The sequence below is a fragment of the Aythya marila genome (assembly GCF_965140915.1).
Source record: "Aythya marila genome assembly, chromosome: 1".
Lineage (NCBI taxonomy): Eukaryota > Metazoa > Chordata > Aves > Anseriformes > Anatidae > Aythya > Aythya marila.
In genome coordinates, this window is record NC_139042.1 from 66946707 (window position 1) to 66959590 (window position 12884).

At 46.5% G+C, this 12884-nt stretch overlaps 1 protein-coding gene across 3 annotated transcripts in view; it reads left to right on the forward strand.

The window, feature by feature from the left end:
• Nucleotides 1–7449: 7449 nt before the first annotated feature.
• Nucleotides 7450–12884, forward strand: part of TBC1D8 (TBC1 domain family member 8) — a 46552-nt gene continuing 41117 nt past the window's right edge. For 2 of the 3 annotated variants that reach the window (XM_082758911.1, XM_082758912.1), the window contains exon 1: nucleotides 7451–7633. In XM_082758911.1, the coding sequence (XP_082615037.1) occupies nucleotides 7507–7633 (127 nt within the window). In that variant the 5' untranslated portion in view covers nucleotides 7451–7506. Of the gene's footprint in view, nucleotides 7634–12884 lie in introns of all 3 variants that reach the window. The other variant, XM_082758913.1, reaches the window with a different exon arrangement.

The following is a 12884-nucleotide window of genomic DNA, read 5'->3' on the forward strand; positions in this document are numbered from 1 at the left end:
GCAGAGCCTTCTGTGCGCATCCCATGGAGATAACATCACAGCCCAAAACAGGAATAGCGCGGTCACTGGTGCAGCATCTCTGCCTGGGCAGCAGCTAGAGGGGACACACGGGGGAAAACGCTGAACCAGAAGCCTTTTATTTTTGGTGATTTAATAACGGGCGAGGAACGCTTGTGAGCAGGAGATGAGGAAAGGCAAACACGTCCTTCCGCAACGCACAATGAGGCAGTTCCCTTGGTGGTTCGTGCTAGCGGGGCTTTGAAGTCCTCACCACCCTCCCAAAGCTTCTCGCGTGGAGAGGGACAGAGGCCTGCAGGAGATCCAGCTTCAGGAGACCCGAGGCCACTGCTTCAGCAGAGGAGAAGGGCCGTGCTGGGGGGCCTGCCGTCACTTCTGCTGGGTGGCCTCCTGATTCAGCCACTTCTCCTGCACCCACTGCCCCCACACGGGGCCTGGCAGTGAGCCCTGGACCGCCCAAAGGCCACAAGGGGGTTTGGGGACAAGGGTACAGGGAGACAGCTACGGGGAGGAAAGCATGGAGGAGAGCGGAGGTTCCTACAGGTTTTGCTGGTTCTGCTGCTTGCAAAATCCCCTTTGACGTGCGAAAGGAATGCAAAGGGGCAAGACAACGGGAATTAATAAATAATCAGGAGTACTCGGTGCTTTTCAGTTCCAAGTGTTTTATAAACATTAATGAATCTTCACGAGCTGCTGGAGAGGTATTTAAGCCGCATTCCGTTTTTATAGATAAGGAGATGAAAGCTCTGGCTGAAGGCCAGGGTTTTCAAAAGCAGAAACTACTTTTAAGAGCTCCACTTGCTGCTCGGCACCAGAACTCCAGAGGGACTGATCGCACGTTTGCCATCGTTGTCAACGGGACGCCAATTAGTTCTGCAAAGGTAGGTCTGAACCCGCAGGCTGAAAGCAACAATAGCTGCTGAAGGTTCAGGCTTTGTTGGCTCGCTGGGTTTCCACAACGTGTTTAGGGACACGCTGGTTTGCGAGAGAAATAAATAAATGAAAACATTTTAATTTGTCACCATTGCACCATGGCAAGAGTGGAAATAGAGGTTGTGTGGGCTTAAGGTGCTTACAAAGAGGGCAAAGAGGAACCAAGGTTAAAAGAAAAGACTTCCCAAGTGAACCCATTCATCTGTGCAAATGGGAAGGGAAGCAGAGCATGTTTTCAAATCTTTCCACATCTCCCATAAAGGCCAGGCAGGTGGTTTGGATGCATTTCTCTAAGTGTGTGATGAATATTTTATTCCTGCGAAGAATATAAGCCATGCACGTGTATATAGTTAGTAGCTTTGCTGAAGTGAGGAGGAAACAACACAGGGCTTCGTTAGAAATGATGGGAAATGGTAAAAAAAAAAGAGTGGAAAAAAAAAAGTGGAAAAAAAGAAATAGCAGTATAAAATAAAAATACAGCAGTGCAATAAAAAAGGAAGAGAGAGTTAGTTATGTTCATTGGGATTGTGCATTCTCACTTTTAATTGCTTTGTGGCCATGTTTGCTTCGAAGACTAATGTCTTGTTTGCCTACCCTTGAGTTATGTGAAAATGGAGAGAGCATCATTTAAATTAGTCGGCAGCTGGAACAGGAGGAAATCACGGAGTTTTCATGCAAAGAAAAGCCTCAGTATGTAATAATGTCAGCTAGGAGCAGAAATATGGTGCTGATCAAAGACAACCAGTCCAAACCCCGTCCTAGGCCTGTGCAGCACGCTTCCTTCCCAGCAATACTGAGAACGGGCTGCGAGAAGTCTCAGCACAGCCTCAGATATCACAGCAGATCAGTGGAGGACGTCAGAATCAAAACAGAAATGCTCCTCTGGGGATCCCCTCATGTGCAAAAGCGAGGGAAAAATTGCCTGAAAAATTACCTTGAAGTGTATCTGAAAGGCACTCGCATACACATTTTAAAGCCTGTCGCAGAGCACTGACACTTGTGTGATCTGGGGTTTGCGTTGCAGCACGGTTTTGCTGTTCTTGAAGTGTTTTTCCCTACGGGTGGGTTGAAATGCTCCGGGGTGAGCAGAAGTGGTGGCTTCTACCACCACGGTCACCCTGGGATTACTCAGGTTGTAGCACGGCACCAAGCTCTGCACTGGAGATACCATTTCCTCCACGGCTGCCAAAAGGGATCAGAGAAAATGGAAAGCTGTAGAGTTTCAGCCAGTCTTAAAGCTGTTTGTCAGCTCCCACAAGGTGATGGGAAATCCCATGGAGTAGCGCAGCATCGGGCCCTGCTGGTACAGGCGGGATGGAGACCGCAGTGACTGTAGGCGAGACCGTCAGCTCTCGTCCTCCAGCTCTGTCACCATCGTGTGCCTGGAGCCATGGCTGGCTGAGAGAAAGGCACGGCTATTTCAGGGCTTCAAAAAGGCTGTCCACATGAATGATACTCTGGTGAATGTTAATCTTTTTTTTTTTTTCCTTTATTTATTTATCTTTTTTTCCCCAGAACCACCTATCTGTTGGTGAACCCCCGAAGACTTTTTGATCTTGACCGCTGAAACAGTACAGGGATTTTGGATCAGGAAACAGCCCTGGAGGAAGTTGCTATTAAGCCTGGCCTCTCCACTTCAGGCTTCCTTTGAGACTGTACCGCACGAGTGAATGCCAGCAGCCACGCTTTAAGTGGCGTGTTAGCTCAGCAGTACCTTTTCTTATCAAGGTCATTTGCTTTCCCGGCTAAACCGCCACTGCTACGCACAAAATTGCAATTAGAAAAACAGCAATCAGAAACGCAGTTTGTGGGGTTTTGCTCTGGGCTTTTCACCTTGTCACGGCTCACAGAGCCTTAACACCTTCACCTCTGATTCTGCCACCCTCGTGCTTAGCACAGCTTATTTATCAAAAATATTTTCTGCTTGTTTCATTTTCCTTAAGGAGTGCTGACATATTCTGGGAGGCGAGCTCTCCCCTTCCCACTGCAATACAGTGACTATCCTGTGCCGAAAGCAAATGGTATTCTTGGAATGCAGTTTCTTTTTTTGGGGCTGGGCATTCCTGTCCTTTCGTTCCAGCACAATTTCAGCATCTTATTTCAGTGTCAAAGTGGGCAATATAGAAAAGTCCCGTGAAGATGGGTCTGTTCATAGCTATGTCCTTGAGAATGAAGATAACTCTGAGACAAGGGGTTGGGCCCCTGCAAGACAGGCAAGGAGGGTGTCCTGGGTGGGAATATGAGAAGTACCCTCTTCTTTCCATCATACCACCGACTGTCTCTTCTCTTGGTCATTTACCAGCGGTGTTTGGCAAGCTATGGTGAAGAGAGATCCTCTCCGTGCTCTCCTTTGCAGAAGGGGTGTCGTGAAACCGCTGCTCGGGTTTCCCCTCAATCACCTTCTTCCCAGAAGAGGCTTGGCAGTCCTAAATTGCAGAAGTGGGATCTGCAACTGGAAGTCAGGGAGCGAAGCTGGAAGTAAGACAAGACGTGGAATCAGCACCAAAAACACATTGGGTGGTTTTGACCTAAGTTGCTCATCGAAAGATTTTGGAATGAATTTTGCCAGCTGAAATATAAAAATGCTCCCCATGATGTTGTTGACAAGGAAAAAAAACATTAAATATTGTTGCACAAAACCGTGAGTCAAGACCTCTAATCTGTTTTTGCAGTGTAGCCTGTAGCTTAATTACACTTGCTCCTGAGAGCGTATACATCTCCTTATGTCTTCATTATTGCACGGGCATTAATTTAATCAGAGATAATAAAATAAGCCTCTAATTACAGGCCATAACAGTTTGCTACTTTACCAGAAGAGGTGGGAAGACAAAAACACGTGCACCCATAACCATGAGCAGGCTCCTGCAATCCCGTTGTTACAGGACATTGCAGCTGAGACTGCTCCAGCATTTCCACAGCAGTCCTCGGTGCAGAAGACCTGGAGTACCTTTGCCGTCTCCTGGATCCTTCCAAACTCAAGCGTGTCTTGTGTTTGAATCTTTTTAATGGATCTAAGCTCAAGAATTATTTTTTTTTTTTTGCATATTCCTAGGATCTGATATGTCCAGAAGGAAGGGTCTTTGCTGTATGGTTTTGATGGAGGCCCGCTGCCAGGAGATGGGAGCTCCATGTGAATGACTGCGATTTCCCTTCAGGCCCTCTTGTTTCTGCCAAATTTGAAGTGGACTTTCTGCAAGTGAGAAGCAAACATGGCCCCTTTCCAACAGGATGATGTCTGGGAGGGTGTCTGATGAGAAAAACCTTGCAGAGGCCTTTCAGAGCATCTTAAAAAATCCCCTCCTGTAGGGGATTTCTTGTAGTGAAGGAAGTCATTAGCTGGGCACGGGAGGCTTTTACTCAGTTGCCTAATCTATCTGATCCCTGAGTTGCATTAGAGAGAATGATCCATCTTTTACTATTTCTAAAATTACTCTGGTCCCTTGGTACACTATTCAGTGCAGTAAGAAAAAATAAAAAATTACGGTCAGCAGGATTTTCGTAGTATTTAACCTTTCCTTTTCAAAAAAAACCAAAACATCTCTCTTACTGCTTCAGTGAGTTGTATTTTAAACACAGTAAATACATCATCTTCTGTCTTTGTGTTTAACACACTGATACTTTAGGCAGCTATTTTGTGCTACACTTCAGTTGTCACTTTCAGCCAAGGTGCACATACATCAAATACACCCAGTCTGAGCTCACAAGTCAGCTTTGAACCTTTAATCACTTCTGTTGTTCTTTTCTTAATCTGTCTCCACTAGATCTACGTCGTTCAAACACTGAAGTACTCTGAAATTAATATGATATATCAAGCACGGTCCCTTCAGACTTGGGTAGAAGAGGATTGCTATCTGCCCAGTCTGTGAAGGCGCTTTGGCTCTACAATGCAGGAAACACAATCTCAATTTACGTGGAAAGCCTGGCAGTCTTAGCACTGGGGATGGATTTTGAGGGTCCTTTCGAAGGTGACCCTGAGAGCTTAAAGGTGCTGAGTGCTTACAACTGCTGCTGGGTGCTGACCAAGTGTGTATGGCTGCTCCTTACTTCAGGGAGATAAGGTCTTTTCCAAACCCAGCCAAGTACTAATACGGAGAATCTGAAGAGATGTGGTTCAGTCCTTGAGAAAAATCTCTTTTCTGCTGTCTGGGAGCCAAATGGTTTCAGCCGCAGGGCTCTGGATGTCCAAATCGGCTTGTGGCTTCCAGGGGACGTGACTATGAAAAGCAAGATGCCTGCTGACAACTGGTCTGCCAGAGTCAGCACCCACCAATGTCCAGATGCTTCGGGACTCTCCACGGTGGCTAGACAAACAGGAGAGCCAGACCGTGGTGGCTGCTTGTTTCCTGCCGACAGATGCACAGCTCATTTTACACATGCAAGGAATCCACCTCCTCTGAGCACCTTGGTAATATTGAGAGAAAAAGTAATATGCATGCTTTATGGATGAAAAAGATGAGCCAAGAGGGGTTAGGAAGGAATTCAGTGAAAGAAGCAAGAGGAGAAGGCAACGTTTTCCCTGTGACTTCCCTCTGCTCCCTTTGTATGCTGTCTCAGACCCTCGGGAGCTATGCAGTTTATGATGCTCCCTCTGAAGCTGCAGTTTATTTCAGGTGCGATTGATTATTTGCTCCAGTGCAGTCGGAAAGGCAGACTCCCTGTCTTTTGCTATTGTGGCTTAAATCCAGCAGCGATACACAGCATTATAAATAAACCGAATGCAGGCCAGAAACCTCATTTTATTTCAGTTCTTTCCTTTCAGTTACATCTTAATTTATTTCTGAAGTTATTTTTTTCAGCCTGCTAAGCTTAAGTACCTTTGGGCAATTGAGTAATGCAGTGTGAGATAGCTCCGTTCTCTCCTAGACTGTGTAATAAAATGCAGAGCAAGGTGTATATCTTCACAGCATGCAGTTTTGTGTCTGATAATTTACCAGATTCCCATCCTCTTTGTTTTGTTTACTTCTCCAGTCACCAGCGATATAAAGCTATTGCTCCACATGAGATTTCAGGGGAGCCTCAGGCCCAAATCCATGGAAATGAATTTGGAAATGAATGGAAAGAGCCAGTGCATGACTGCAGGGCTTTCTCCACGGACACTAACCTGCCATCAGCTGTTGCCAAAGGCTTTCCATTTAGCAGGTAGAGGCTGCGTCATTTGGTGATGAGGGACGTACATGTGTGTGGGCTTTTTCCTTGCAGGTTCTTGGTTAAATATTACAAATAGCATGCTCAGCTCCTTCCTGCAACCCCCGCTGACCTCGAGGTTGCTGGCGCCGGTTCATTGCCAAGGCTGCTGTGCTTCTGCTCCCCCGTCTGCGGCTGCCCTTCTGCCAGAGGTCATGAGAGGCAGGAAAGAGCCCAAGGAGCAGCATATGTGAACAAACCTGGGCCGTGCCACAACAAGGGCCGGGGACTGCTCAAAACCCCTGAGCTGGCAGTTCACGGCAGCTGCTAAGCGCTGTACGACTTCAGGCTGGCGTGGCTCAGGAGCATCAGCATCCACCCCCTTTTTCCCCTCTCCTAAGCCATCTCTGAGAGGTTCTTTGTCAACCTCTTTCCACGAACGATCGTCAGGCTGACTTTGATGTGGTTACAGAGCCTGTGGCTTTGAAGAAGTGCTCGGCATATCTCACGACGGCGTTACTGAAGGCAACATGCGTGACGTGGGATGCTGAAACACGCTGTGTAGCTCTCGAGGTCTAAAGCAACTCAAAGGTCAGCAGTCCTCTTGGTCCCCTTCCCATTTAGGACTCAAACCAGTGTGCTCAAAAAACAGAGCTGAATGTAAAAAACAAAACAAAACAAAACAAAACAAAACAAGAATGGAAGTTAATAATCAACTATCTGAAAAGGGAAGAAATAGCTCACTGGGCATTAAAATGCCAAGTTACATGTCTTCAGGATAGTTTTGGGGGAAGGGGAAACTCTTGAGCTATTCTTATCCTGCAAGAGCCTTTGAAATAACCCCTTCTTCCACTCCCATTAATTTTTAAAGACTTTGTAACGTGGACGCCCATCATCTCCTCCCTCCATCTAATAGCCTTTATTTTTATGTCTGACAAGTAGGACGCTCGCAACGCTCGCTGGCTGTGGAGACGAAAGCAATGCTTCACACTGAAATCGTAAAAAGATGCAGACCCCGCCGTGTTTACCAGATTGGGGTAGTCTGGTAAAAGCCACACTTTTGCCTGCCCAATATCTCCACCGGCACCCGGACGCGAGTCCACGCGCCCACCTCCCACTGCCCAGACACAGGGAACAGGGCGCTCAGAAAATCAGAGCACAGCCTCCCGAGCCCTCTCAGATTGGGGATTTTGGGTTAAATCCCATTTTTGGGGGGGATCCCAGCTGCCCAAACGCTGAATATGGAAGCGGGGGTCCCCGCCCCCGGCCCCTGGGCTCCTCCTCCGGCCCCTCCCCGGCGGCCGGGCCCGCTCGGAGGCAGCCGGCGCGGCGCAGCCCGCGGGGGGCGATGTGAGAGCGGCTTTTTTTTTTTTTTTTTTTGGGGGCGGGGGGGGTCCGGGACTGAGGACCCGGGGCCGTGGGGTGGTCGCCATGTGGCTGAAGCCCGAGGAGGTGCTGCTGAAAAACGCCCTGAAGCTCTGGGTCACGCAGAAGAGCAGCGGCTACTTCGTGCTGCAGCGCCGTCGGGGGCACGGCGACGCCGGAGGGCGCTTCACGGGTACCTCGGGGCACGGGCACGGGCAGGGGGCTGCGGGCACGGGCAGGGGGCTGCGGGCACGGGCAGGGGGCTGCGAGGGGTGCCCGGTGCCGGCGGGGCCGGGGCAGGCTGCGGGGAGGCGGGAGCGGCCTCTTTGTTCGGGCTCGGCTGGTCCCGAGGCACTGCTGGAGAGCCCCTGCCCGAGGCTGCTCCGGGTTTTTTGGGGGAGAAATCGGGGTTTTTAGGGAGGTTTGGGGGCCCGGGGGGCTGCTCCCGGGTGTGCACGGTGGGTGTTTTGCACGGCGGGTGAAACGAGCCCGAGTTACCGGGTGTGATTGTGGTGTTCCCGCAACCTCTGGCTGCCCCTGGTGCCGCTTCCCACACTGTCGCTGTTACTTTCTATCAGTTTGTCCCAAGCGCAGCTTCCTAAAAACTTTGTTCTGGCCCCCTAGGTCCCAGGTTAGCAGTAGATACCCAACAAAACGCCAGCCCTGCTAAAGTGGACGGGACCCTCAGGCAAACGCCTGCCCTCCCGATTTTCCCCGGCGCCCCCTCCAAAGCCAGGAACCCGCAGGCCACCCCTTGGTGATCGTGGGTTAGCTTCCAGAGTTAAAAATAACCTTTTACAGCTGCTTGATTTGGGTCCAGGAGCGGTCATGAGTCTCAGCCCCACAACTGTTAACTCCTCGCGGCGGAGGCTCGCGAGCGTACACCAAAACGCACGGCTTCGCTCGCCGCTTCGCGTCCAGGTGAATCGTTTTGCTGAATTTGCTTGCACAAAATCTCTTTTGGCTGGCAGAGCCGAGCCCCTCCTGCCTCAGAAAACATTTACTGAGGGAGCTGTAAGTTCTGACAGTCTGTGAAACGGTTTGGAAATATCAGTATTTAAGAAGGGATTAGAAATTAGAGTCCTGTAACAAAAGAGCAAGTGTGTAGGCGCGTTAAGCATAGCTAGAGGTAGGCAGCTGATTTTATTTTTTATTTTATTTCTATTTTTTCCCAATTCTTTACTTGGGACAATCAAAATGGAGACCTGTACTGAGAAACAGTTTGGCTTGGCTGCTCAGTCTGTTTCCTTTTGGTGCTGAGCTTGGGTCTCGATTCTTGCTGTATGTGAACATAGAGCCAGCTTACTGGTACCTGCCCAGAGTGACAGAGACGAAGGTCAGTGAAATGTTTCTGTATTTCAGAATACGGTCTGCCAAGCTGGAGAGCCATAACTTAGATTTTGTTTGCTTTGCTGGTGAAACAAAGCTTAAGCGAGAATGTTATCTGTTTTCTTTTCCCTTCAGTCCTTCAGTCACTTGAGCCTTGGCCAGTTGCAGCGAGGCTTGACAGAAGGGTAGGTGTTTGAAAGAGGCAAAGACCCTGTATGTGTCATGAAAGCAGGTGACTCCATCAGAGAGGGTCTCTCAGCTCCTGCATTGGGGCTGCATATGCTCAAGCTGTGTTTCAGTCCACCCGGGATCAACAAGGTAAAAAAAAAAAACAATGAGGAGACTTAGATTTCATAAGCAGTGTGCAGATGGTGCTGTGGACCACCCGACGTAACTTGCTGTAAGCAGAGTGAAATGGCAGTGCCAGGATTGTGCCATACCTGAGCTGCCCTTCTACTTGTTACTGCAACCTGATGTTTTCCCTCAACCTACGAGAGGACATCTGTTTTATTGCCCTATTCTCATGGTTGCACTTTTTTTTTTTTCTCTAGGACGCTTCTCTCTCCTTACCCAGGGCATTTTATCCCTTACATAAGAGCAAGTTAGCACAGCTGCAGGGTATATTTTATATGCATTTAATTCCTGAAGGATGGACTAGAGGAGATCTGTCACAGGAAAGTGCTTTCCTTCCATATCTGCCTTTGTTTCTTTGAGTAGTGTGTGTCACTCGGACTCTGAGCAGATGTTGGTAAGAGAGAGACTATATTTGCTACTGTTATTTGATTTGTCTTCTAGGGCAGTTGCTGAATGTACAGCAGGTTTGCAAACAGTAGGTACAAAAAATGATGGAGGTGGTGTTTAACTGTTCATTACCTGACCGGAGTAATTCTTTTCATGTCTTCCTGAGGGATATGTTTTTTGAGTAAATGTTTAACTTGCCAGTTAGCCTGGATCTCTACTTGAGACTTTTGTTGGATTAGAGACTCAAGAAGGAAATTGCTAATGTTTTAGAAATACTGTAGAGAAACTGAATTATATTTTTTAATTAGCAACTAATTTTTAAATTAATTTGAAATCAGAGAATTTTTTTTTTCTGAAATAATTTGCTCATTAATTTGTGTTGATTATAGATTTTTTTTTTTTTTTTCACCATTACTGGAGACCTCCCTAGATAATGACAAAAAGACTTGTCATTAGGCCACGATTAATAAGTCTAAGTTAGCTGGATCTGGTACTTGCCAATGTTGTTGGCTCCAAGGTTACATGTTAATGATAAGCTTCGGATGCTATCAGTAGTCAAATCCTTTCTGGTAGAACAGTGCACGATGGCTCAGCGTGTAAGTGAATCACTACTTCTGTTTTTATTGGGGGAGTGCTGAAAGCTTCACTCACCTTCCTGTTTGATCAGGTTCATTTTGTGCATTTTGACAGCAAAGCTGCATGTTCTGAGACTTGTTGGGAATGTTTTCATTGTGGGCACTGGATTAAGAGTAGCTTTTCACTCTTTCCAAGCAGCTAACTTTGCAGTTTGTTTACACAGTACTTCACAATGCACACTCTTAGTATATAAAAAGCACTCAAGATCCTTCTAAGTAATTGTGATTTTTTCCTTTTATAAATAACGCTAAATAAAATTTTAAAATAAACTCTGAAGTCTGTAAACTGTTTCAAGCAGCTTTTTGTCTTTATTTTTTGAGATACGGTGCTTCTTCAACTTCTTGCTTGAAATAGATCAATAAAAGATTATATTTTGTTCTTGTTCTACCCATTTTTTAAATTCAGTTATGATATTTCCCCCAGATATTCTTCCAACCTCCAACTGTTTTCATCTCAGGGCATTTTCCAAGATGGATATGGTCCTAAATGTTTTTTATTTCTCAGAAGATGAACGTTTTCCAGAGAAATCCGTTTCTCCTTGAGGTCTTATAAGCCCTTACAGTTCACAACCTTAAATATCAAATCATATCCTGGCAAAAAGAAACATCTTCTGTGTATGAATCTGAACCTTATTATTCCTTTAATAAAAATAAATGTGGTAGGCATAGTAAATACACTTAAGCTATTGCCAGTAGTTGAGTAACCCCACCATCTTTATTTTATTTTCTCTTCTAAATAGCGTTCTTGCAGGGTGCTGTTTTTCAAACTGATCTATAGAGCACATCCTGCTTGTGAGTAGAGATCTTGACTAATTACATGGTAAGAGCTCTGTTCCTTGTTTTCCCCTTGATTGGATTTTGAAATCTTAATGCACACAACAAGACGACTCTTGGTAAGCTTTCTGCCCTTTTTTGAGGGGGGAATTAAAAAGCAAAAGATGTTTTGCTCCTCTTTCATACTCATCAGTCCAAATAATACTGTAATTGTCTTGTATACATCAGCTTTTATTAGTCCTGTTCATCTCCCAAGGTCAGGCTAAAAAATAAATCGTACATTCAGAGAAAGGCAGGAGGGAGACCACAGAAGTTGAAGGTTCCCATGGCTAAGGCAGGAATCCCAGCTTGATTGTTCCCATCTATTGCATTCTTAACAGGAGAGGGTCAAAAATGCAGTCAAGGCTTGGGTTTTTAGTAGAGAAAGCAAATACATTATATATATTTTTTCAAACTTCTGGAGGGGTAAAAGGCAAAGTGAGTAGTGTATTGAAAGATCGGTCCTGATACAACCCCCAAACTGTACATCTACCAACATCAGGGGAAGTTGCCTTCAGTTTAAAATATATAAGATACCAAAGCATGTTGGTATCTACTGATAGATGAAGGTTAAATTTGAGTTCTAATTACAAAAAAAAAAAAAACAAAACAACTTGTATTTTGGATGCAGTAGATTGAGGAAAGGAAGATGACACATCAACAATGCTAATAAAGGATAGTTATCAGTGCTCAATGTCTGTATTTATGACTTTGTATTTTAAGGGTGAGCTATTTGGAACCTTGCACAAGGACAGGGGGAAATGCAAATAGTTTACTGAAAGCTTGAACTCTCATCAAAACGTTATCTAGCCTTGCCCACAGCTGGAATTCAGATCGGCAGGTTTTTTCCCTCTACCCTTTCCTTTTTTTTTTTTTCCTTGTGTTTCCAGTAACATGCTACAAGCTCTTTTCCCATGCGGGTGGCTTCTCCCCAGCAGAGTGCTTGGCCTGGGGGCTGCCTCCTGCAGCAGGGGTTGCAACGGGGAGGCCAGGCTTCATCCTGCAAAGCTCAGCACTCATGTTTCTGACCCCCAGCTTTGCACCTGACTGTGCGCTGCTCTGGCTCCTTCTGCCTGCCTGCTTTTATCTGTATTTCAGCCTCCTTGTTTTAAAGGTGGGGATCCACCTGTGTATGGAGAGGGGGATCTGGGCCCCATCTGCTTAGACCACCAGCCTGTGCAATGCTGTAAGCCAGTCAACAGCTACAGCAGCTCTTTATTTTCCTCTTGTGGAGTCCAAATGGCCCACAAAAAGACAGGAAAATCATTGAGTGTGTGTGGTGGCAGAGTTGAAGTAACGCTGGCCTGTTCCCTTTAGTGTTATTTATGCCACCTGCCAACAGTGCGAGGCATGGTTTTTTATCACAGTGCCTGGAGCAGTGTCCCGTGTTGGGTAATTTACGGAGCTGCGAGCTTGCATGTCCAAATTCCTGTAGGTTTTCAGGTAGAAAACCATGCACACTTGTTGCGAGGAGAGAAGCGAGGCGTTTGGCCTGGCATGCTGCAAGCGTGGCCTGCGTCGCCATGGCGCAGGAGCCAGGCCAGGCCACGCTCTCGCCCAGCATGCAGGCTGGGGACAGTGATTAAACCATGTATCTCCATTAAGTTCAAGATTTAAAAATAAATAAAGTAATAATAAAAAAATTATGTAGTGGCAGTGTTTGATCTGACAAAGCACAGACTGAAAGGAGTTGAAGGGCCTGAGTGCTTGTGTTTCCCCAGGTTAATAAATGCTCGGAGTGTTAGGCCATTACGCCGAAATTTCTTACGTCCTTACACAAAAAAAGTTCGGTAGCTTTTATTTTGGAGGGTGGAAGAAAGCCTCTTGAGAGATGCTCTGTCTGGAAGCTGCATTGTATCAAAAGCTGTTTATATAATTTAGCAGAATCCAACAAGACAATGTCCGGTGTCAAGCCAAGGCGTTAAG